Below are 27,548 nucleotides of genomic sequence, written 5' to 3' on the forward strand. Positions count from 1 at the left end.
AAAGAATTGGAAAATTGCCAGCTTTTTAACCTTTTAGAAATAACAGTGTGTGTACTTAGTACAGGAGATCATATTCTTAGAGCAGTTTGTTCCATATTCAAATATGTCAGCACACTTAGTGCAATTCAAAGTATTTTAGAAATAAAACATCTGAGGCTAAAAATTAGAGAACTTCTTTACAATGTCATAAAAACAAAAGTAGTTTAAGAGAGTTTTTAGATTTTGTAAGAGTTTATCAAACCCAGTTTCTATTATGGTATAGTCTAGCTGGGTAGGATGTATTTAATTTAGGAATCCAAAATATAAAGATAGTAACAGGAATCTGTTGTGCTATGTTATCTTCTACCATACGAACTCCTTTGAGTAGGTTTTTTTTTTTTTGTCAGAAAGTCTGATAATTTATGGGAGTCAAGTTTTGCTCTGTTTTACGTTCCTGATCTATAAAAATGGTTTTGCTAGAGAAAGAGTAGGAGAATGCTTTTTTTTTTCTTTTTTGGGGAGAGGGGCTGGTGGAAGATTTCTAAGAGGTATATAAAAAAAGCTCAGAAAGTTTCATAGTCCTCATTAAACGAGTTCAGTAGTCCTCATTAAACCATTAGTTTTCAGACATTGGACAATAGGCAGTGCCTGAGAAAAGGAAAAAAATCCTGGTGAGTCCTGCAGTTCTCCATTTTACTCCCTGGAGGAAGATTACAGGCTACAGCAGTGGGAAGAGGAAATCAAACAGAATCCAACAGTCTTACTGAGTTGAGGAGACAAAGAACAGGATTCAGAAAAGCCAAGGGTAGGTCAAATTTGCAGGGCAAAAAAGAGGGAGCACAAAGATCTGTAGAGGGGTTCCTCAGGTTTTTTGGGTGAATACTGATCTGTGCATGTGTGAGAGGAAACTTAACTTGAGACCAGGAAGGAATCATGAAAGGAGTAGGCTGAATAATTCCTGAAACTTACACAAAGCTGGGAGTAGTTCTTCTTTCAGCCAACCAAAGTGGAAAGATCTCATAATAAATGGCATTGTGTAGAGTACTCAGAAAGGTATTGTGTTGGTGAGGCTAGATTAACTCTGGGCTAAAGGCTATTCTGGACCTGCTTTAGCAAAGCTTAAAGGCAAAGCTGGAAAAGTATCAAACTGATTCCAGTTTGACTTAACTGCTTACCAGAACAAAGCCCAACATTCTTTAAAGGAATATAACAAAATCTAGCACCTCAAAATGTGAACTTCATAATGTCTGGCATCAAAGCAAAAATTGCTAAGCATGAAAAGAAGCAGGAAACTATATTCCATAGCCAGGAGTAAAATTCATCAGTAGAAACAACAGAGCTGGAAATACAGAGATGATGGAGTTAGCAAATGAAGGTATTAAAATGGCTGTTGTAAATATGCTCCATAGCTCAAAAATATAGATGAATATGATGAGAGGAGAAATGAAAGGTAAAAAAAAGGAAATTCCAGAGATGAAAAATACAATATCTGAAATGAAAAATACATTGGATGGGATTAACAGCAGATTATTCACTGCAAAAGAAAAAATCAGTGAATTTGCAGACATGGAAACAATCCAAAATGAACATCAGAGGATATATAGCTTCTATTTAGGGTATAGAGATCTGCAACACATGCCATTTTCACTCTTTATGATGAGAAAAAATGAAAAGGCCTGATAAAGTACAAAACTCTTTTTTGAGTTCATCAGGGAGCTGAAATTACATGGCAATCATGTGACCTAAATTCCAAGGAGAAATGGTACACATGAACTATACTACCTGTGGCAAAGCATGGGAGAATAAGGTATCACAACACAAGCAGGTAAGAGGAATCAGTGAAAACTTTAAAGTTCAACAGAAGCCCAATTGTTAGCAGAAGGTCAAGGGTTGGCAACATATCAGTTTGAAATAACTGGGAGCATCTAACAAAAGAACAGTTCATAAGGGGATTTCACACTCATTCTCAAACTTTTCCTCCTCAAACCTCCACTGAGTACTCACAAGAAAGATTGGGGTTAGGGCAGGAGACTGAAGAAGATTCCCATTGATAATACAGGCTTGCAGGTGCTGATCATCTATCATTATGGGCAAAGCAGGAAATGCATGCCAGCTTCCCTGGATTCTAGGTACTTAAGCTGCTTTAGATGGGGCAACAAAGCGTCTTGCCCAAAGGACATAAGCTAAGACGCATTGTGATTGGGGGAGGACAGAAAACTCATCATAGACCTAAGAACCTACACTAAGTACAGGTCTCCTGCCTATCAGAGAGGGGTAAAAACTCCAACCCAAGGTCAATTTTAGATATGAAGCAGACTTTTGCTCTTATAGGGAGGAAAGGTGAAGGACAGGAAAGCAACAGCAGTCTACCACTGGAGGAGAGGCAAAAGCATGGAGAGACACCCCCACTATGGAGCACAGGTTTATAGAATCTGTTAAAAGCTGAGGATGAAAAACTAACACTCAAAAAAGTCCTACAGCAGCCCAGCCATATGCCAAGCACTAGGCAAAAGCAGCCAATCACTGGAGGGAGTTGAAGCTTCTGGTCAACTAAAGATAACCAAAGCAACAACAATCATACCCAGCTAAACTCCGAATTAGATTGACTCATTGCCTTACTCTGGAATAGGCACACTCATTTCCAGGCCTAAATGCTATTTACCTCAGTATCTGCTCTTCTACACATAACATCCTGCGTTCAGTCAAAATTAGGATTCATGAACATAAGCGGGAAAAAACACATTGTCAAGAGGTAAAATAATCAATAGAATAAGACCTAAAGATGAGTCAGATGTTGGAGCTATCAGACAAGGACTTTAAAGTAACTCTGGTTAACATATTAAAGGATCTAATGGAAAAAGGTGCACAACATGCACAAATAAATGGAAAATTTTTAGCAGATAGATGGAGGTAGTTACAGTCAAATTGAAATGTTGGAAATAAAAGACACGATATCAGAGATGAAGAATTTTTTCAGGCTGTCAATAGACAACACAGTTGCAGAAGAAATCAGTAAGTTTGAATACAGTTAACAGAAATCCAAACTGAAACAGAAAGAGAAAAAAGTGATAAAAGATCTATGGGACAATATCAAACAGTCTAATATGTTTGTGATTGAAGTCTCAGATGGAGAAGGAGAGAGGAAAAAAAATCATAGATATAAGATATTTAAAAACAAAACACAGGGGCTTCCCGGATGGCGCAGTGGTTGGGAGTCTGCCTGCCGATGGGGGACATGGGTTCGAGCCCTGGTCCGGGAAGATCCCACATGCCGCAGAGTGACTAGGCCCGTGCGCCACAACTGCTGAGCCTGAGCTCTGGAGCCCGTGAGCCACAACTGCTGAAGCCTGCGTGCCTAGAGCCCGTGTTCTGCAGCGGGAGAGGCCACCGCAGTGAGAAGCCTGTGCACTACAGCAAAGAGTAGCCCCCGCTCGCCGCAGCTAGAGAAAGCCTGTGTGCAGCAACGAAGACCCAATGCAGCCAAAAATAAAAATAAAATAAAATAAATACATTTATAAAACACACACACACACACACACACACACACACACACACACTCCTAGAAGTATATTCCAACTGCTGAAAACCAACAATGAAGAGAAGATCTTGAAGGCAGCCAGAGGCAGAAAAACCATGTATATACAGAGCAATAAAAATAAACTACATCAGACTTCTTATTAGAAAAGTTGCAAGCATGAAGATGATAGAGTGACATCTGTAAAGTGTTAAAAAAAAAAAAAAAAACCCCTGTCAACCCAGAATTATGTATACATTGAAAATAGATATTTTTTCAGTAAGGACAAGGTAAAAACTTTTTCAGATACATGAAAAGCTGAGAGAATCAATTCCCAGCAGACTTATGCTACAATAACTGTTACAGTTCTTTAGGCATAGAGAATGTGACACCAGGCAGAAACTTGGATCTACACCAGTTTTTTCTGTAAAGGGCCAAATATCATGTATTTTAGGGTTTGTTGGTCAGACAGTCTCTGTCACAGCTACTCATCTCTGCCTTTGTAACACAACAGCAACCATAGATGATAGCTTTATTCCAGTAAAACTTTATTTGTAAAATCTGGAAGCAGGCCAGCTTTGGTTCATGGGTTATAGTGTACCAGCCCCTGATATATACAAAGAAATGAGGGCTCCAGAAATGGTAAAAGTGAAAGTAAATATAGAAGACATGTGCTTCCTCATTTTTAATCATACTATAAAATAACTGTAGGTCTAAGCAAAAATCGTAACACTATATGTGGGGTATATAAAATATGTAAAAGCAAAAGGCGTAGCAACAATAACCCAAAGGATTAGAGGGAGGGTTTTGGAAGTATACTTTCATAAGTTTCCTATGCTATTACATTATTACTTGAAAGTAGACCCTTTTAGCTAAAGATATATATTATAAATTGAGGGCAAACACTAAAAAAAAAAAAAAGTCGATAGTAGAGTCTAAATGGAGTACTTGATCCAAAAGCAGCCTGAAAAAGAAATAAAGAACAGATGAGACAAATAGAAAACATCTAACAAAAATGATAGATTTAGGGCTTCCCTGGTGGCGCAGTGGTTGAGAGTCCGCCTGCCGATGCAGGGGTCACGGGTTCGTGCCCCGGTCCGGGAAGATCCCACATGCCGCAGAGCGGCTGGGCCCGTGAGCCGTGGCCACTGAGCCTGCGCGTCCGGAGCCTGTGCTCCACGGCGGGAGAGGCCACAACAGTGAGAGGCCCGCATACTGCCAAAAAAAAAAAAAAAATGATAGATTTAAATCTGACCATATCAATAATCACATTAAATGTAAATAGTCAAAGCACACAGAGAAAAAAGAGATTGGGAAAAAAAGTTTTGACTTTTTTATTCTCTATTTTCTAGTGATTTTTGCACTTATTTTAAAGAATAGGTTCTTCCCTGCATGAAAATGTTTAAGTAGTGAACATCACATTTGTTTATACACTGTGGTAAACCTCCTCACAGTGTAACAATGCTAATTCCTCCTTTTTACCTAATAAGAATGGTCTGCCCCCCTGTCCCCCATGAGCTTCAGATAACAACCAAGGTATCCTGAACCAATGGCTTAGAACTATCATACCCAATGTAATCTCCCATAACCATTTTTCCCAACTCCTGGAAAAAAAGGAATAAGCAAGTAAAGGATTACATGCAAGCCTGTCTACCCTGTTTCCTCCATGTTATAGAATCTCCAACTCTGTTAAAATTCACTTTAGGTTGTTCTTCTTTTATGCTTTCATTTCTTTTTAAATTCTTTACCACCTTTTTCATGCCTTGCATGCTTTTTTTGGTAAATCTTTTTATCTTTATTTCAGTTGTGAACAGAAGCTTAATTGTTTGTGGCCCAGTGTACAGATTGTGCTAGAGAAATGCCCATTCATTAATGCTAAGGGAAGAGTGAAGCCATTAGCTTTTAATGAATTTTAATGAAATGAAAGGCATAAAGAATTTTAAAAACTTTGAAAGTATCCACAAGTTCTCTTTAAATTATTTGCCTGGAATCTACCTACTTCTCTATTTAAGACTTTTTCCTCAAGCACTGATATTCAAGCACAGGATACACATTCATGGATCTTCCAGTCAGTGTATTTTTCTTTAAAATAATAATTAATATTTAATTAGCCCTTATCTTGTGTTTTTCCCTATTTTAAGCATTTCGATATTAATACATTTTAACCTCACAAAAACCCAGTGAGGTAAAACTCTTATTATCCCATTGCAGCACTGAGACAACTAAGGGACAGAGAGGTTAGGTAATAATGTTAGTAAGAAGTGGAGTGGGAATTTAAACCCAGTTAGTCTGCATCCAGAGTCACTGTTTTTAACCACTGCCCCATGCCTCCTCTCTGATTTTATTATTACAATTTTTTCTTTACTTCCTTTAATTTCTTCCTTTGTTTCTCCCTTCAACAATTTTACACAGACATACTTTAACTTGATTTGCCATTTATAACGAGTTGGATTGTGAAAAAACAAAACCTCAGGCTTCCCTGGTGGCGCAGTGGTTGAGAATCTGCCTGCTAATGCAGGGGACACGGGTTCGAGCCCTGGTCTGGGAGGATCCCACATGCTGTGGAGCAACGAGGCCCGTGAGCCACAATGACTGAGCCTGCGCGTCTGGAGCCTGTGCTCCGCGATAGTGAGAGGCCCGCGCACCGCGATGAAGAGTGGCCCCCGCTTGCCACAACTAGAGAAAGCCCTCGCACAGAAGCGAAGGCCCAACACAGCAAAAATAAGTTAATTAATTAATAAACTCCTACCCCCAATATCTTCTTTAAAAAAAAAAAAACAACTTATTTTGAGTGGTTTGACTAACAAATGAATGCTAGATTATAACCCATTGAGAATTCAAGGCAAGCCTTTACCTGTTTTCAAACTACAGAGGTCAGATGGCAGTAAATTGCAGTGTTGGAGGCCACTCAGTGAAAACTGAATGTGTCATACTCTACCCTCAGAGTTCCCATCATGTAGCAAGAACCTTATTTAAATCTTAGTAGACCATAATGGGGATTTAAGGCTTTCTTTTGGGCTTTCTACATCTGTTTTAAGAAAACAGAATAGAATAGTCTCTTTCATTTGCTCCACATCTGTACATTTTCTGTGGTGTACCAAATGTGTTTACCTTTCTGTGTTGTATCGGTGAAAGGTGTTGCGCCCCAGTGAAAAGTCTTATTACCATTTAGAGGTTTTCTTAATTTGAGTAGATTGAAGTCTTAATAATTCTGAGTATATTAACTTCAGTTTCCTATATTCAACATACCATATTCATGGTTTAAATATCTCAAAATGTATTAAACTGATGAACTGCCTATATACTTCACTTTTACTTTTTTATTTATATTTTTGTATATAAATTTATTTATTTTTGGCTGCGTTGGGTCTTCGTTGCTGCACACGGGCTTTCTCTAGTTGCAGCGAGTGGGGGCTACTCTTCGTTGCGGTGCACAGGCTTCTCATTGTGGTGGCTTCTCTTGTTCCCTCTTGTTGCAGAGCACGGGCTCTAGGCACGTGGGCTTCAGTAGTTGTGGCTCGCGGTCTCAGTAGTTGTGGCTCGCGGGCTCTAGAGCTCAGGCTTTGTTGTGGCGCACGGGTTTAGTTGCTCCGCGACATGTTGGGGTCCTCTTGGACCAGGGCTCGAACCCGTGTCCCCTGCATTGGCAGGCGGATTCTTAACCACTGAGCCACTAGGGAAGCCCTATACTTCATTTTATAACCATACGTCATCATTATTCCAAAAGTCTCTACATTTTTTAGCAGCTTGTCTTCTTCCTTTTATGGAAGAAGCCCTCCTGGCTCTCATTTCCATGCTTGTTTCATTTCACTAACTTGTTTCTGATCAGATAGTTGGTGAATGGTGGCAGTTCCATTGACTAGGTCCTTTTTTTCTATTCCAGTTCTCGCTGTCAAGGGAAACTAGCTAATTAACAATCATTTATTGTCTGCTATTTTAGAGCATAGTTCTCTTAAACTGTCTCTCTGCCTCCATGTGGCTGTATGCCATAGATACAGCCTTGGACTAGAATCTGTTCCTGGCATGCAAACAACACAAGTCTTGAATTCCAGTCCAGTGTTCCCTGAACAAGTGGCATCTGCCTTCTGGTCCCTGGATGCCATAAAAAAACAGACTCAGACAGTGACCTTGCCTGATTAAGGCCACGGTTTAAATTAAAACAGCCAAAATACAGAAAGATGTGAGAAAATCATGGGAATTAACAATAATGAGCTTCATGTTCTGTTTATCATTGTATGATACAAGAAATTTCTGAGAGAAAACATTCATACAAGGATTTGATGAAAGCAGAGACAGTATGTCAGGAGGAGTAGATTATTTAAGTGTATGATTACCAAGATAGTTTGATAACAATGCTACTCTCTCTTCCCCCAGCCCAATTTTTTGGTGATGTGATTTTTACCTGATTTTCTTTTTTTTCTTTATTTTTGGGGTAAGAAGAGCAGACAAGATTGAGGTGTGATGAAGGATTGGCTCAGTAGGATTGGCTAGAAAGTTGTAAAGCATCGATTGAATTATTTCAAATCCTTTTTTATTTAAGAAAGGCATAAACATTAAGATACAAAAGTTACCTGATTATTTTTAGAGAACACATATTCACCATGTTTTCTCCTGAAATGCAGCCAAAGATGAAGAGATAATTCCTAGTTCTATAATTTGTTGAATTGCTGTAAAAATGAAATGTCTTTGTTTCTAAGTTTTAAACAACATAAGGTTGGGGAAATGAGAAAACACACTTAAATTCTGAATCTAAGGCAAAGCAACAATGCAGTACAGATGTGAATATGTTTTCAGATACAATTTAGAAAAGCAATTATTAAGTAAAATGTCTGAGAGAAGTGTTTAGATTTTGATCTACCTGTAATGAGTACCTTGGTATGGATTCTGTATATGGCACAATTGGACCATGAAATGGTCCAGAAAGTTTTGAAAAATGACTAAAATTGATCAAATGTATTTTCTTATTGTACTCTGTTCATTCATTCCTAATTTCTACCTACCTTCTTACCTCACCGTCTCATATTGAATCCTGCATTTTAGTATTCTCTCTGGCATTCCAGTGTCTGAAAGGCAAACCGTTTTGTATAAACCTTCTCATCCTCGTCTATTTGTTTATATTTAATTTGTGAATCTGATTTTTAGGAGGAGGGATGGAGAGAATTGGGAAGGGTAGCTGGATTGGTGAATGTTTGCACCCTGGACTGCTTCATCTCAGGTTTTATTCTCAATAAGTCATTTCTGAAGTCTATTCAAATTGCCCAGGTCTGACTGTGTGTTCTTATCAAGGATAATGAGATCCTTTTTTGGTGCCGTAGCTATTCTGCAGGATTGATTGGGAAGATGCTTATATTTCTGATGCCTGTCACAGGAAGTTGGTGCAAAGTTAAGATGGAATAAGTGATGAGATAAAGACTGGGTTAGAAAACTGATTACAACTGGGAACTTGCTAATCACTGACCTCTGTAGGGATCCTCTGGTTTATCACTAATCTCACTCACGCTTGGCATTTTCCTGTGCTGCTGCCTCATCATTCATAGCTGTGTGAGTAATCTGGCACAGAGTGAACAAGAGGAGGGCATAGAGAGTCCAGCAGCTGTGCTTGTTGGCACTAGATATTTAAATATCTTCAATGTAGCCAGCAGCGTGCTTGGCACAAATGTTAGCCAATAATACTTAAATAAATTGTTGTGAAGAAAATAGGCAAGCATTTATGTTTAAAACCCTCCCTCTCTTTCCTTCCCTTTAAAAAAAAAATCTGTTAGAGTTCCTTTTTAGATTTTTTTTCCTGTAAGCTTAAACAGTTTGCTACCAGAATGAAGACTGTAGTTCTGATATTTAGCATCATCCTAGGTTCCTTCAGAAAAGAATTTCCAACTACTTTATAAGCATTAATTAAATTGTGCAGGCCTGTGTGAGGTACATGTTACTGAGTTGGTTTTCCTAAAAGAGTGAGTTGGGGCCATTGATGTCAAGTGACTTGTAACTTGCCCAGTTCACTCAGTGAGAGAAAAGCAAGAGCCAAGACATGAATCCAGTGATCAGAATTCCTAAGTCTCTGCTTAGATATACTCAATGGCATTACAGGTTTCCACACTTTGTAGGATAGTATTTTATGTTTCTCCAAGTGGTCACTGTGATTCAAATTACATGAAACCTTTGGTAGTGTTCACCCACAGAAAGGGAGGGAAAGCTTCTCTATAAGTAAAGAGGATTAGGTAATTAATGAGTTTTCAGAGATACCCAAGGGGGAGGAGGATATTCTGCTCATAAAACTGTGATCAAATTTAGATTTGTGGCCAAATATTTAGATTTGCCTATGTAAGGATTTTATATTGTTTCTCTGAAAACTAAATATAGAAAAACTCTCATGATTTATATACTGAAATATTACATTTTGAATCATGGTAATGTTGATCTAGGTAATTTTTGAAGCATCCAGGAATTCTCTTTCTAAGTTAAGCCTTTATCTTTTGAGAAAAACAGTCTCATGCTGCTCGTTTAAAATATAGTGATGCAGTTTTTTATTTAATAGATTTTGAGTTTGAATGTAAATCAATATGCCTGAATGAACATTGAGATAATACTGGCTTTCAGTCAAATAGGGAAACTATTTGTTCTAATTTGTGCTGTTACTCATAAAGTCAGCAGTTATTTCTTGAGTAATATCTACTCATTGAAATTACTAAATTTTGCTGGAAATTTTCAAGTATTCACTGGACTGCTGCAGAAATAAATGCTGAGCCAGCTACATCTTCCATAATATCTTTTTCCCTAGTCATTCCCTCATAAAAACATTATTTTGCATTGGTAGGAAAAGAGCACATACAGCTAAGAGGGTATTATAGGTCAGGTTTCTCCAGCCAGTAGATTGAGATCTACAGGAGATCTTGAAAATTTATTGTCATATCTCAGAGCTTCCTTCAATCACTCCTTGGTATTAACAGGATGAAGAATACAGCTAGCAGTGCAACCAGCAGTGTAAGTAAAGCACCTTTCACAGTGCCTTGCACGTAATAGCTAGTCAGCAAATTCCAACAGCAACCTCAAGACTTTGAGAGTGAAGAAGAGGCAGTGGAAGCGTCCTACACTGCTGTGTACCCTAAGGAAGGTTCAGCAAAGCAGCTGGAGAGTTCGTGAGCCAAAGTTGGTCAACAAAGTAATGCCATGTCTCCTGGGAAGGGGTGTGCTTTACTTTCCCCACCATACTCTGTCAAATGTGTTGAAAGCAAGTGGGCCTCAGTACAAAAGCAGTCATGGATTCTAGAGCACAGCAGCTGGAGCAGTTCCCCAAAGGAACTGACTTCAGGGAGTTAGTTACATTCCCCAAAGTAGGAGTTCTGCAAGGTGTGTTCTCATGGCTGGCAGAGCAATTAATTTTTTAAAAATTGTTTTAAACGTATACAGACAAATCCCTGCATTGGCCACACAAAATAATCTCTCAGGATGTCATTATGTAACCTCTGATCTTGTCCAACTTGTTTATTCTTATAGATTAGGAAACTGAGGCCCAGAAAGACATGATAAGAATAAATACTTTTATAACAGGCACTTGAAGCAAGAGTAACATCATCATGTGCCCTTTGTGAGAACTGAAAAGAATAGCTATTACCTGTGAGTGTAACCAGCATAACTGCCCATGTCTCATTATACCCAGAGCCAACCTCTGGAGTAGTTGGGCTTTGCTGCCAATTATTTTTGGAACGATTTGTCATCATTCCCTCTTTCAGCTGGAATACGTTTCATATGCAGTGCTAAATCAGTTGATTGGTAGAGGCTGCTTGGAGGGCTCAATAGAGAAAAAATTTTATACTGTATTTGGGATCCACTAAATGTCTTTGTATATGATTAGAATATAAGAATTGTGTCCTAAACCTCCAATGGAAAATAATGCAGTATAGTATGCTGTTAAGAATTTGGTGTCAGATAGCCCTACATTCTAGTCTTTCATCTACTTAGTCTGTGACCTTGAGCAAATTATTTTTCCTCATTAGTGCAATGGGAATTTAATAGTACGTACCTCAGTGGGTCAGGACAATTAAAGCCATCACTACCTTTCATCTGGATTATTTCAGTAAGTCTTCTAATTGGTCTTCGTGCTTTCATACTTGTTCTGCCATAATTTATTCTCCACACAGCAGCCACAGTGATACTTTTAAGATGTGGATCATCTTTTCAATAAAACAGTACTGAAGTCAATTGGATATCCCTACAGGAAAAAGTTGTACCTTGACCCCCTACCAACATAAAAACCAAATTCAGATTTAAGTGTGTGGAAGATTAAGCTTTTAGAAAAAAACATAGAAAAATAAATTTGTAACCTTGGAACAGGCAGAGATTCTTAAACAGTGCACACACCAAAGAATGTTAACCATAAAGGGGAAAATGCACAAATTGGACTATGTTAAAATGAAGAATTTATGTTTATCAAAGATACCATTAAGAGAGTGAAAAGGCAGCCTACATAAAATATTTATATAGCTACAATAAAAGGTTTTATATCAAAAATACGTGGACTCCTACAAATCAGCAAGTAAATGACAAATAATCCAATAGGAAAAAAGTGAGCAAAAAATGTGAATAACCATTTCACCATAAAACACCTGAATGTCCAATAATCATGAATTCATTGTGATTCACCAGTAGTAACTTGGCTGCTAAAAATGTCTGTTAAGTCTCCCACTGCATTAATAAACAGATTTGCAACAAAAGAGCTAATCGTTACACAAATCTCTTTACTAATAAGAATGCTGGAATGTTATATAATATTCTGCAGTTTTTATTTTACTGTTGGAAATTCTATTTTCTGAGAGTTCTCCCTCACCATCCTTACACTTTGGCTTTTTAGTGTTATTCTTAAAATGTGGGTGATACAAAGTAGAAGGCAATCATCAGTGGACCTTTTTTTGGTGAGACTCTGTGTTCAAAGTAGTACTGCTTTGGGTGGGAGTTGGACAAGGTATCCTCTGAAGTCTCATTGAAAAATGAGTCTTTGATCCTGGGAAAGGTCATTTCGTCTTACTTGGTATTTATAATTACTCAGAAATGATGTAGGGGTCCCTTAATTCACCTGCACTTCAAGGAGTTTCCCAAATCAGAGTTTACTTTTACCCTGCTTAAAATCTGAACCCTTACAACCAGGGTTCCCCAAATTGGGTGTGGTACATTCCATCAACATAAGTGACCTGCCAAGAGGATTCCTGTCATTTCGACTCTTTCCTCCACTCCTCTGGGAGTGGACATGCCTTCAATTTTTGAGGTGGAGTAAGCGTTAGAAATTTCTGGTCATGTTCTTCCTACCCCTCTTTTCTGGGGCTTCCAAGTATTTAGCATAAATTCAAATAGGTTAGGGTAACGTGATGAATCAAAGATGAAATTTAAAATAATTTTATTTAAGGAAATGTGAAATCCTGCATTTACAATAGAAAAATCACTTATATAAGTAAAGGATAGGATGACTTGGTTTCTGTGGTTCAGTTTTTTTTTTTTTAGTCTAATTTATGCCCCAAAAGGTAGTATGACTGTTAAAATAAAAAAAACCCGGTATATTCTTGACGGCACTTACGGAGTAATGAAATGCAGATAGAGTTGTAAAGGAAGGCAGGTTTCCATGTTTCTCTTCTTTTGTGTCTTCTTATATTTCCTTTTCTCTTTGCCATTTTGTGTGTTTAGTCCTTACTTTCTATCCCCTTCTTTTTCTTTTGCCGATTAGGGGGAAAGGGCATTTAATTGCTTTTGAAAAAAAATCAGTGAGCTCTATCTCTCTATCAGATGAAGGATGGGATCCTCTTTATATTTGGTTCTCACCACACTAGAAACTTCCAAGACTAGCTAGATTCTCACTCTTTAGGCCTTGGGCAAAGGAAGCGTGTTCAGCTCTGACCTTAGAGTTTACTCAGGTGTCTGATCAACTTGTCCCAATCAGTGCATATCTGTTTTATCCTTGAGACTGATTGTTCCCACAGCCTTCGGATGGCATGATCTGGGTCTAAATGAAAACCAATTGACAACTCTTAAGCTGTGCGTAGGGCAGAATACAGCTTATCTCCCAGACCACTTCTGTTTGAAAATCACTTGCCTTAAAAGGCTGTATTGTTCTCACATGGGCCACCTACTCAGAAGACCCATCTTCTGTGAAATGGTGGGTAGTTTCATCTCCACCTTTAGTATGATCAGAAGGTACGTATTACTCCATTCAGGTTTGAATAGGGGTCCCCTTCCTCGTTCAGTAGGCCTTATGGATTGTGTCAGCCCCAGGCAATTGTCTGTCCACTCTTCTGGAACCACCCACAGTGTGTTTTGGATCTGAACCTCAAGACACCTGACCTTAATTGTGAAACTTGTTTTTCATCCAAGTAAGGTATAAACTTCTCTACTTCTTGACACCTATTAAGGGCACAGGCTTGGGTCTTCATCTCATAACCCCACCATCTGTCAGACTGACTAACCCATAAATGTTTGATGGAATTCATCAAACTCAAATTCTTCCATCTAGTCAACTCTTGGATATTTGTGATTCGGTTGGGGAGGAATGGGTTGGCAAGGAATGGGAATGAACTGTGCCTGTCAATCCTCAGCCTCAACTTGACTGTTGATTGTGTCCTATGCCAAAAGAATGTAGGTAAAATATCTTTTGAAGAGTTCTTTATAAACTAATATTAACATTAGTTTGTATTTTTGGAGCTTAGGCAAGCAATGGAGAGTTGCACCTTACTGTTGTGAAATGTATGTTTTTGCTACGGAACAAAACAACTTAGAATTCTTTTTTTTTTTTTTTTTTTGCGGTACGCGGGCCTCTCACTGTTGTGGCCTCTCCCGTGCGGAGCACAGGCCCCGGACGCGCAGGCTCAGCGGCCATGGCTCACGGGCCCAGCCGCTCCACGGCATGTGGGATCTTCCCGGACCGGGGCACGAACCCGTGTCCCCTGCATTGGCAGGCGGACTCTCAACCACTGTGCCACCAGGGAAGCCCAGAATTCTTTTTTTTTAATTCCAAGAAAATTTGTTATAATAATGACTGCCTCAAATAGTTCATACATCTTATACAAACAACTGGGTAAAATAATTTCTTGAATCAGTAATTTGCTATTTCTTGAACAATTGTTATAAATCCTATCCAAATTAGTCAAACTCATCTGTCGTATCTTGAGCATTTCTCAGTTTGGGGTCAGAAAATACTGAGTCTGATTAATGTAAACCATGTAAGTCTAGGTACTCAAAATACTTTTGCACACAAAATACTTATTTATGAAATACGTGTTTGGCTTGATACACAAATATGTATATAAATGTATATCTTTCAATACATGTTGTTCTTCTCCTAGTGTTGAGGTTCTTATCTTAGGGTGGAGTCTAGAGACTCCCAGAATGGAAGGAAAATCAGTGAACTTGGACAGGGAGAAAATTGTCATTTTTATTTTTCCAGTCTCCAAGTAAAATTTAGCATTTCCTTCAATTTTGAATGAGGGTAGCAAAACAGTCCTGATAGTATCTATGATTTTTATCGCTAATAGAACAGATATTCTCATAGTATAATATAGTTGTTGCAGATATCTTTAAACTGTCATTTATGATTTGAAATTACCATTGTTACTAGGCCTGGTTCTAGATCTAACTATTTAATGTGTTAATTAAAAGGCACATATATTACTATGCAGCAAATTTCTTTAACATTTTAATAACATACCAGTTTACTTTACAATACTACATATTTTGCTTTGTACTTTTAAAAACATTATTGTGAAGACTGCCAAAGAGGCCCAGGATGCATACACGCCCACACACAAATAAAACCCCTCTGCTAGAATATCCCAGTAAAATTTTTATAATATTTTCTCATAGGTGTTTCAAGAGAAATTAGATATACATTAAGTTACTAGTAGTTGATAAATTGTATTCAGCTGATGTTTACTGTTAAAATTGTCCACATACTGTAATTTATGTATAATATTTATGTAGAAGTAGTAACCCCATAATACAGTAGTCAGAAGTTTTTCTTATTTGTCAGACACCTAAGATTAAACAAAAAGACATAGGATTCATTTTAATTCATGAAAAGAGTTCTTGTGAAAAGTAATTTTGAAAGAATTAAAGATTATTGTCTTTTAAATCTCAGACTGAGTATGCATTATTATATTTCAGGAGTACCCAGACTTCTAAGTCCCTAAGAAATAAATAGTTCCTAACAAATTAAAGGTGAAATAAAAATGTATTTACATTTTGGAATCTCATTTGAATTAGGTTCATTGTCGTTTTAAAAACAAACTACCAACTTTCCATTTCAGAAGGAACTTTTACTTTGAAATATTTTGAGCTTATATTAAATGAGTTTTCATTCTTTCTGGTTTGAATATCCTCTGTGAAAAGAAGAAGTTTAGAAATTTTAATAGGCACAGGAAGTAAGTTTTAAAACTTGACATTTTCTTAAACAGTCTATCTGATGGGTAGCCTCCACACAGATACTTAAATTAAGATTATATTTGAAATCTGTACTTTATTAAAAAACAGACCTAATATTGATCTCTCACTCTGTTCCCTTTACCACCTCAACAATTAAAAAAAAAAAAAGATTCCTTACTAGTGTATTTGAGTGAAAGTATAACAGTTGCTGCTTAGTTTCAAGTCTTTACTGGTTGTTTGAGATAACGTTTCAGGAAGAATTTACAAGGTTAAAAGGGCTTGGTGAGTACTTCAACTATTAATAAGTTGATAGTGTATTGTGAATGACAACTCATTGGCATAGTCTTTTTTTTTTTAAACTTTATGATATTGGTTTAAAATGTTACTGTCTCCCAATTCTGTCCTGCCAAGTGTATGAGACATGATTTGTTGTGTTTTTCTTTTCATAAATTTATTTATTTTATTTCATTTTATTTTTGGCTGTGTTGGGTCTTTGTTGTTGCATGCGGGCTTTCTCTAGTTGCGGCGAGCGGGGGCTGCTTTTCATTGTGGTGTGTGGGCTTCTCATTGCAGTGGCTTCTCTTGTTGCAGAGCAGTTGCTCTAGACACACGGGCTTCAGTAGTTGTGGCTCACAGGCTCAGTAGTTGTGGCTCACGGGCTCTAGAGTACAGGCTCACGAGTTGTGGTGCACAGGCTGAGTTGCTCCGCGGCGTGTGGGATCTTCCTGGACCAGGGCTCGAACCCGTGTCCCCTGCATTGGCAGGCAGATTCTTAACCACTGTGCCACCAGGGAAGCCCCATGATTTGTTTTTAAAGGCAACATTTTCTTAAAATTGAAGACATATACTGAGAATGATTTTTAACATCTCATAAACTTGTTTAATGTAGTTGATTAATAAAGTACTACCTGCAAATCATAGATGTGGGCTGTTCTTTATTTTTTCCCAGTGATCTGTCTGCCTGTTATGGTGTGTTGGCATATCCCTTCAGTCTCTTCCATATTCTTGGTCTGGCAGGGAGGGGTGTGTGTCAGAATTGCAAATGCATAATCCTTTAAGGATTTTGTGAAGCCACATTCCAAGAGTTAAAGTGTAGAATCTAAAACTGTGAGATATCACCTTGATTTTTATAAGCGGTCTTACTTGTGAAGGATATATTTAAAGAGTTAGAAATGTTTTTCTTTTTAATTTCATATGTGTATTTTGCAAATTAAAATTCTTTACGTAGAACATACTACTTGGTGGTGATAATGTGAGGCAACTAGACCACATTAATTAACCTGTTCTCATAAATCAGCATTTTTATGTGTTGGCATTGCTTCACGTGAAATAGGTGCTTCATCAGGAACAGACAGTAAGTGCGTCTTAAGACATATGCTGTAATATCCTAATGGGCCCAGAAATTATACTCTTAATTATTAAAGTGTTTTCTAATAACTGACTTTGTTATTGGAAGAATTATTTTGTATATCTAAAGGTTCAGTAGATGCCAAGTTCAGGTTGTAAGATTTCTACATCAGTTGGCCAGTTGAATACATCAGTGGGGTGCATACATCAATGAAAATGATAGAGTATTAGTACATATGTCTCTAAGTTTTTTTTAAATTATGCACCCTATCGGTAAACAATTTTCAGCATCCCATCTATGTGTGCAGTTTTTTAAATTAATAAACTATACATTTTTATATAATCACAAGCTGATATCTCAGTGTATAGTATACAATTATGGTGACTTCATATAGCCTCAATAATTTTAAATATTTTGGATAACTTGTCAGATTTAATTACATTGTGTTTTTTTTACCCTGAAATGAAGAAAAAGAATTAGCTGTGCCATTGTCATTTTTACTTGTATCTCTATCTTTGATATTAACATCAAACTGTGAACCTTGCAGAAATCTTTTTAAGCAACATGTCTATTTGTGAAAGACTGTTTAGTTTAAAACTATATACTATTTGAAAATTGGCTTTACTGAACTTACTTAAACTCATGTGTATTGAAAAGTAAACGAGTAAGAACACTACTGTCAATTGTCAGCACTGTGAGACACCTGCTCTCCCTCTCAAGCTGGCCTATACCATTCCTGATACTTAGCCATCAGCTTTTGAACTGTAAATATAATCCCAACAGGAATTCTTATACATTTCGGGGAAGAGTATAAATTGGCATGACAACTTCAGAGAAAGGTAATACTTATGAAGTTGAAAGTGTGCATTGTTTAACCCAGCAGTTCCACTTCTTTGTGTCTATCCTGGAGAAACTATTATGTGTGTATAGGACGTGCAAGTATATTTGTTTAAGCATTATTCATGATAACTAGAAAAAAAAGCAGAAACTGTTTTTCTATTTTTCAGTAGGAGAATAGATCAACTGTGGTTTTATTTGTATAATGGGACATTTTATAGCAGTAAAAAATGAATGAACTAGGTGTTTACTTTTAACATATATCTCAAGATGTATACCATGTAACCCCATCTGTTTAAATGTATTCAACACAAATAGTAATGTATATTGTTTGAATACATGAATATGTACTAAAAGATTCAAAATATACATGGGAATCATACCAGTTTTATGATAGTGGTTACCTTGTGGTCTAGGGTGAGATGTGAACTGTATCTTTACTGTTTCAATTTCTCAGAGAGAGAAGGAAAGAGGAGAGTGTTCAATCTGAAGCAAATACGGGAAAACATTCTCACTTGTGGGTATATGAATCATACTATTGGCTCTATAGATATCCATGCTTTTGAATATTTTTTTTCATTATTTCACGTGACTTGAATGGTAGTAAGCTTTTTAAGTCTTATTTATTGGATTTTTGTCTTCTTGTTTCTCATTGGTTCTCTGTACTTCCATGAATGGTCTAGAAGTTGAATTGACTGTGTGTCAGTAAATGAGGATTTTTATATGGAGCTATTTTCTTTGTTTTACAGGAAAAACTTCAGAGAGGGGCTCATTTTCCCTGTACAGCAGAGATACTGGATTACCAGGCTGTCAAGTAAGTTAATAAATAACAAAAGCAATGAGATAATTCTTTAACACATAGATAAAGACTTTAACAGAGGAGGTAGAAATTTATCCAATTTATTTCACCATTATTTGTGCATTTAATTTGTGACTAAATGTGGTGGGTTTTTAGTAATTAAACATATTTTCTTTTTTTCTGCTCCTCTGCTTAAAATGGTTTCCCTTCCACAGTTCACCAGATTTTCTTTCTCTAGCATCAAAGAATTTCATAACTCACCTCCATTTTAACTGGAGGCAAAGTAGCAGTTAGCTTCCTACCTTCTTCCAAAATGCTTATTTCTGAAAATGATGTTTATTTATTTCCTCATGAAAAGAACAGTGTTGCCGATAGAGTACAAGAAGAACATAAAATTGCTCTGTGTAGCTTGACCATCCTATGTTAAACTTACTAATGTTGGAAGTACTTTCATTTCAACCTGTTACCAAACTCAGGTCTGGCTGCTTGCTGCTTGAAAATCAATACCTGAGGGGCAGGTGCTGGTAGAAAGGAAGATTGCTTTTAATCAGACAGCTGGCAGTCTGGGGAGAAGGCAGACTTGTGTCCCCCTCAAAACTAACTCCGAAGATTCTGCTCAGCCAAGACAGTTTTTAAAGGGGAAAAAAAGAGCAAGTAATCTCAGTTAATCATTGAGATAAGGGATCAGAGTCATTGCCAGCCCCCACTGCATGTAGTCTTGTTGACTTCTTGTGATCTTTCTTTAGATGCTGTCTTGTTCACAAGTTTGTTCACACAGTTTGTTCATGAGATTACTAAAGGGGAAACTAGGGGAGAGGTCTGGTCATCTGTAAATTACTTATTCTTCATTTCTTCTTCTTTGATCTATGGGAAGAACCAACAGGTTAGGCAAGGTATTGTGTCATCAAAAGATCTGAAAACTGCTTGGGCCAGAGATGACCAGACCATGGTGAGTGCCTGGTTTAAGGGTAGTTATAATATAGCTTTGCTAAAGTGACAAGACACACGGGGTTTCCTGTTGAGGGCAGTTTCTTGCAAAGTGCTACTTGCAAATCCACATCCAATTTTTTGAGCTTCGTACAGTCTCTTTGACTTGTAATCTTTCTTTCAGCTCTTGCATATTCCTTAGCATGTTGCATTTGTACTAATGGCCATTTTCTCTGCTTCTTTCCCCACATCTTTACACTGAGAATCCTAAACACTCAGTTTGCCAGATTCCCATCAGTGTCAAGCCAGAAAGCATACAAAGGAAAGGCAGAATATATTAAATTAGTTTTCTGCTGTCTGCATGCCTTTCATGAGACCCACCCTAATTTTAGACATAGGCACTTAACTGTCATACTAACAATATTACTTCATTTAATACCTACCCCATAATTATGCCTTTCAGAATCAGAATACCTAGGTTCAAATCCCATCTCTGTGAGTTTCTGACCTGTGGTTCTAAGACAAGTCATTTAACCTTAAATCCCATCTCTGTATTGACTTCTTCATTTGAAGAATAGAATTAGCAATTTTTTCCCCACATACTTTGTAAGTCTCTGAAGGCTAAACTGCATGTACTTGAAAGGGAAAGACAGTATTTTACAAAATGAATGCATATTTTAAAATGTTTCTATTCATATAACCCACCAAAAAAAGCTATTCTGAGTCCTTAATATTATTTTTAAGAAACCAAAAAGATTGAGAACCACTGGTCTAATGTTAACACTACTGCTAAACTTGAGGAAAAAAAACTGTTGTAAGGTCTTTGAAATTACAGCTGAAGCTGTTAAATTATTGTTAATGCTTATATTAATTAATGAGTTTTCACTTAACATTTTTTATACTCCCTTGGCAAAGGTGTTGCTATTTAGTTAGAATCAGTGATAAGCTCCATTTATGTAATTCTCCAATTTTGCAAAGATGAATCTTAACAGTTTTTTGTTTGTTTGTTTGTTTTAAATGTTGAGCCTTCTTTTAATTTATTTATTTTCATTTTTGGCTGTGTTGGGTCTTCATTTCTGTGCGAGGGCTCTCTCTAGTTGAGGCAAGCGGGGGCCACTCTTCATCACGGTGCGCTGGCCTCTCACTGTTGTGGCCTCTCTTGTCACAGAGCACAGGCTCCAGACGCACAGGCTCAGTAGTTGTGGCTCACGGGCCTAGTTGCTCCGCGGCATGTGGAATCCTCCCAGACCAGGACTCGAGCCCGTGTCCCCTGCATTGGCAGGCAGATTCTCAACCACTGCACCACCAGAGAAGCCTGACAGTTTTTAACCAGTGATTAATATGTGTTTATACCAGATTTAATTCTCATATCAAAACATTTATTTAAACCTAGATGCATAGCACTCTAATAATAATTGTTATCATTTACTGAGCACTAACTAAGCCAGGCATTGAATACACATTTAATCTGCCCCCCCTCCTTTTTTTTTTGGCCATACCCACAGCCCATGGGATCTTAGTTTCCTGACCAGGGATTGAACCCAGGCTCTCAGCAGTGAAAGCCCGGAATCCTAACCAGTAGGCCACCAGGGAACTCCCACATGTACTCCTTTTAACAGCACCCATTTTGCAGGTTAGAAAATGAGTGTTCTCCAGAGGTATCAGTAATTTGCTCAAGGCCGTATACCTAGCAAGTGGTAATAAACCTTCTAAACTCCTGCTTGATGTTTTTAGCCTTGATGTAATTATACTGCAGGTAAGAATCCCTTACCTCCCTCTCATTTTAATTTGTTCAGTCATGGAGGGGCCTGAGAATTTCTATTTTTAACAAGTACCCCAGGTGATTTTAATTCACATCGACTGGGAATTATGCTTTGAGACACCCAGTTCCTCTGTATACTCCAAATACAAGCACATATGGAGTATTAAAAAAGAAGAAACTGTAAGATTGCTTTTTAATAATTTTTTATCACATGTTGGAGAGATCAGGCAGGCCTAAGGAAAAGAGAACAAGGTTACGGTAATGTATGATATGTAAAATAACAATATTCCTGTATACAGGAAGATTTATAGGTATTCAAGTCAGGGAAAGATTTGTTTTTGAAGAATTCATGGAAGCAGTGCATGGGCCCCAAAGAGAAAGCCCAAAATTCAGCACAGATGAGAGAAGATTATACTGCAACAAGGATAAATAACATCAGTGAAGACCAGAGGGCTCTTAAAATAAGTGAAAGTATTCCTTACTGTGAAAGGAACAGTGGCTTTGCTATTTATTACTGTTACTTAGCTCTGGCTATGCTGTAGTTGCCAGAAGTTATGATGGTTCACACCAGCTGATTTGAGGCCTAAGTAGTAAACCCAGGAAATTCAAGAGTTTAAAAAGATGTATCACTCCCATTCAAAGAAAAACCTGTATTCCAAACTGTATTTATTGTAGTGGGTCAGAGAAAAAAAAATACACCAAAACAATTAATAATTGGCTGCCATTTTATCTTACCTGTTCACAAGCAACATAATAATCTTAACCACACAATGATACTAGAAGAAAATATAAATAGTGACTACAAAATTATATCCAAACACAACTTTGAAATCATTTTTCTTCAACAGAATCCCCAAGGAACATTTAACTCTGCTATTAATGTACATAAAATGCTGCTGACATACTGCAAAAATCAGGCTAATTTAATAATGCCTGATGGGCCTTACTTCATGTTAAGATGATGTAATAATATGTTGCTAAATGAGTCTCCTTATATTACCTTCACGGCAATGGCATAACTGATGAGCCATTAAAAGGAAACTGGTGTAGCAGTGTTACTGGAAACATTGATAGATCATTCTGCAATTGAATTTTTTTTTCTGCGGTACGCGGGCCTCTTCCATTGCGGAGCACAGGCTCCGGACGCGCAGGCCCAGCGGCCATGGCTCACGGGCCCAGCCACTCCACGGCACGTGGGATCTTCCCTGACCGGGGCACGAACCCGTGTCCCCTGCATCGGCAGGCGGACTCTCAACCACTGCGCCACCAGGGAAGCCATGCAATTGAATTTTTTTGGTTCAACACAGAGCATAGAAGCCAGCATCTTTATTAACAATAGGTATGGGGGGAGGGATAAATTGGGAGGTTGGGATTGACGTATACACACTACTATATATAAAATAGATAACTAATAAGGACCTACTGTATAGCACAGGGGACTCTGCTCAGTACTCTAATGCCCTATATGGGAAAAGAATCTAAAAATAAGTGGGTATATGTATAACTGATTCACTTTGCTGTACAGCAGAAACTAATACCATACTGTAAATCAACTATACTCGAATAAAAATTAATTCTAAAAAAATAAGAATAATATTAACTGTCCAAAAAAAACCCCAATAGATATAATACTTTAATAACTGTCACCATGAAGTAAAAAATCCTTTTATGATTATGACAGTTTGTCATTGCTGCCTCTTAAACTTAAGTGTTTATTCAAATTTGTGTAAGTTTTTTTCAGTCTTCAGCCTAGAAGAGGCAGAGTCTTGTTTTTTCCCCAAGGGACTTAATTTTCATCAGAGTTAAGATATTATACCCTTGAAAAAAATAACAGTTAACTTTAAAAACTCAGTTAACTGTTACTTAGAAATTTACCCATACCATTTGCTTCTTTAAAATCCTCTTTTTCCATTAGTCAATCTCATTATATACAGACATTAGATAATGATAAAAGTCAATACATAAGGAAGATAAAACAGTGATAAATGTGTATACACCTAATAACAGAGCTTCAAAATAAATGAAACAAAAATCAGTATAATTAGAGAGATAAATTCGCAGTCACAGTTGAAGATCTGAATACCTCTCTTAGCAGTTGACAGAATAACTAGACAAAAATTTAGTAAAGACATAGAACTAAATGAACCATATAAACTACTGTGACCTAACTGATACTTACAACATTCTGTTCCCAACAACTGAAGATATAAGTCCCTTTCAAGGGTACATGTTACACTCAACAGGATTGAACAATGTGCTCATCTTTAAATCAGTGTCAATAAACTGAAAAGGTTTAAAATCATACAAAGTATTTTTTCTGACCATAAACGAATTAAATTAGAAGTCAGTGATTTACCTAGAAAAACACCAAATATTTGGAAATGAAAGGACTGTTTCATTTAGACATGGGCATATCTAAATAACCCATGGTTTTGAAAAGAGATCAGAAGGGAATTTAGAAAATATTTCTAACTATAATGAAATATGATACAGCAAAATTTGTTGGTGCAATTAAAGCAGTGCCTTGGAGAAAATGTGTAGCTCTAAATGCTTGTATTAAAAAAGAAGATCTACAGCACATGACCTGAGGTTCTGCCCTATGAAGCTAGAAAAAGAAGCACAGCATAAGTGGAAGGGAGAAAGCAGTACAGATAAGAGCAGGAATCAGTGTACTATTACACAAATAATAGAAAAAGCTAACAAAGCCAGAATTTGATTATTTGAAAAGACCCATAAACTGAATAAGTCCCAGCTAAACTAAGTAAAACAAAGGGGGAGAGAGGAGGAGGGGAAAGAACACTAATTACCAATATCTGAAATGGAAGAGAGGTTATCACTGTAAATCATATATACATTAAAAGAATAATAAGGAAGTGTTGGGAATAACTTAATAAATTTGACAACTTTGGTGCAATAAGCAAATTTCTTGAATATTACTCACCAAAAGGGGACAAGATGAAACAGAGAGTTTGAATAGCTCTCTATCTATTAATACAAGTAAATTCATTTCAAAAGCTTTTTCACAAAGAAAGCTTGACTGTCATATGGTTTCATTGGTGAATTCTTTTAAATGCTTATGGGGAAAAATAATACCAATCTTACACAAACTATTTTAGAAAATAGAGGAGGAGGGAACACTTTGCAGCTCATTTTACAAGGTGAGCAACACGCTGATCCTCAAAATGCACATGTGGTTTGTACCAGAAGTGAAAGTTTGGCTTAATTGTTGAAAATCAGCCAGTGTAATTCAACACATTAACAGACTTAAGAAGAAAAACATTTCCAAAGATGTAGAAAAAGTATTCAACAAAATCAAATATCCATGATAAAACCTCTCAACAAACTCAGCATAGAAAGCAGCTTCCTCAGTTTGATAAAAAGACTTGCATGAAAGATCTATAGCTTTTTTTTTTTTTTGCCATATGCGGGCCTCTCACTGTTGTGGCCTCTCCTCTCCCGTTGCGGGGCACAGGCTCTGGACCACGCAGGCTCAGCGGCCATGGCTCACGGGCCCAGCCATTCCGCGGCATGTGGGATCTTCCCGGACCGGGGCACGAACCCGTGTCCCCTGCATCGGCAGGCGGACTCCCAACCACTGTGCCACCAGGGAAGCCCCAGATCTATAGCTTTTAAGTGTAATTGCATGCTTAAAGGTGAAAGACTAAATGTTTTCCCTCTAATATTAGTAACAAGGTAAGAATTTCCACTCTCATTACCTGAATTTTTTGTCCTAGCCAGTGTAATAAGGCAAGAGGAAAAAAAGGCATAAAACAGGAAAGGAATAAATTCAGCTGAATTGGCAAATGATATGTCTATGTACATGAGAAGTCCTAAGGAATCATCAAGAACACTTCTAGAATTAATAAGTACTTTTAGGTATGTCAAAGGTTACATGGGCAATCTCAAAAAGTCAATTATATTTCTATATACTAGCAGTGAACAATTAGAAATTGAAATTATCAAAACAGTATTGTTTAAAATGGGACCTAATCAAGCTTACAAGCTTTTGCACAGCAGAAGAAACCATAAAAAAAAGAAAAGACAACCTACAGAATGGGAGAAAATATTTGCAAATGATGAGACAGACAAGGGCTTAATCTCCAAAATATACAAACAGCTCATACAACTCAGCAAAAAAACAAACAACCCAATCAAAAAATGGGCAGAAGACCTTAATAGACATTTCTCCAAAGAAGACATAGAGATGGCCACTAGGCACATGAAAAGATGCTCAATATCACTAATTATTAGAGAAATGGAAATCAAAACTACAATGAGGTACCACCTCACACTGGTCAGAATGGCCATCATTAAAAAGTCCACAGGGGCTTCCCTGGTGGTCCAGTGGGTAAGACTCTGCACTCCCAATGCAGGGGGCCTGGGTTTGATCCCCAGGTGAGGAACTACATCCTGCATGCATGCTGCAACTAAGAGTTCTCATGCCGCAGCTAGGAGTCCACATGCTGCAACTGCATGCTGCAACAAAGATCCTGTGTGCTGCAACTAAGACCCAGTGCAGCCTAAATAAATAAATAAATATTTTTAAAGTCTGCAAATAACAAATGCTGGAGAGGGTGTGGAGAAAAGGGAACCCTCCTATACTGTTGGTGGGAATGTAAGTTGGTACAGCCACTATGGAAAACAGTATGGAGGTACCTCAGAAAACTAAAAATAGAATTACCATATGATTCAGCAGCCCTACTCCTGGGCATATACCTGGACCAAACTATAATTCAAAAAGATACATGCACCCTGAATGTTCATAGCAGCAGTATTCACAATAGCCAAAACATGGAAACAACCTAAATGTCCATCGACAAATGAGTGGATAAAGAAGATGTGGTACATATATACAATAGAATACTACTCAGCCATAAAAAAGAACAAAATAATGCCATTTGCAGCAGCATGGATGCAACTAGAGATTATCACACTAAGTGAAGTAAGTCAGAAAGAGAAAGACAAATACCATATGATACCACGTATATGTAGAATCTAAAATATGGAACAAATGAACGTATCTACAAAACAGAAACAGACTCACAGACAGAAAACAGACTTGTGGTTGCCAAGGGGAGGGAGAGGGATGGATTGGGATTTTGAGGTTGGTAGATACGAATTATTACATTTAGAATGGATAAACAACAAGGTCCTAATGTATAGCACAGGGAACTATATTCAGTATCCTGTGATAAACCATAATGGAAAAGAACATAAAAAAAGAATGTATATATGTATAACTGAGTCACTTTGCTGTGCATCAGAGATTGGCACAATATTGTAAATCAACTATACTTCTATTTTAAAAAAACAGTATTGTTTATAGTCACATCAATAATTATAAAATACAGAGGGATAAATTTAACAAAAGATGATAAGACTTCAACAATGAAAACTATAAAATATTGCTGATAGAAATCAAAGAAGATCTAAATAAATAGAGACATGTACCATGTTGATGAATTGGAAGACTCAGTATCATTTAGTTGTTAGTTCCACTGGGCTATAGATTTAATGGAATCTCAGTCAGAATTCCAGGAGGCTCTTTCTAAAACATTGACAAGATTATTTAAAAGTTGATCTGAAAAGGCAGAGAATTAAGAAGAGCCAGGAGAATCTTCGAAAAGAAAGGAAGAAGGACTTTACCTGACTTAAAGACTTCCTGTAAAGCAATACTAATCAAGACAGAGTAGTTTTCATATAAAGACTGACAAATAGATCATGGAACAGGATAGAGTCCAGAAAGGGATCCACCCCTATATGGCAACTGGTGTTTGATAACAGCACTCCAGCAATTCAGTAAGAAAAGAAACATCTCTTTTTAATATATGGTGCTGGGACAACTATAAAACAATACTAAAAAAAAAAAAAAGAACTTCAACTCTTAACTTATATCATAGACAAACATAAGTTTGAGATGGATCATGGACTTAAATATGAGCTACAATAATAAAGCTGCTAGGGAAAAAAATAGATTAATATCTTT

The 27,548-nt window shown here is 37.2% G+C and overlaps 1 protein-coding gene across 10 annotated transcripts in view; it reads left to right on the top strand.

The window, feature by feature from the left end:
* Positions 1–27,548, top strand: part of TCF12 (transcription factor 12) — a 380,845-nt gene that overhangs the window by 241,190 nt on the left and 112,107 nt on the right. For 5 of the 10 annotated variants that reach the window (XM_067747931.1, XM_067747922.1, XM_067747960.1 and 2 more), the window contains 2 exons: positions 18,824–18,888; positions 19,748–19,822. In XM_067747931.1, the coding sequence (XP_067604032.1) occupies positions 18,824–18,888; positions 19,748–19,822 (140 nt within the window). Of the gene's footprint in view, positions 1–18,823; positions 18,889–19,747; positions 19,823–27,548 lie in introns of those variants that run through there. The other 5 variants (XM_067747970.1, XM_067747950.1, XM_067748020.1 and 2 more) reach the window with 1 other exon arrangement.

The sequence above is a fragment of the Pseudorca crassidens genome, chromosome 1, assembly GCF_039906515.1.
Source record: "Pseudorca crassidens isolate mPseCra1 chromosome 1, mPseCra1.hap1, whole genome shotgun sequence".
NCBI classification, from domain to species: Eukaryota; Metazoa; Chordata; class Mammalia; order Artiodactyla; family Delphinidae; genus Pseudorca; species Pseudorca crassidens.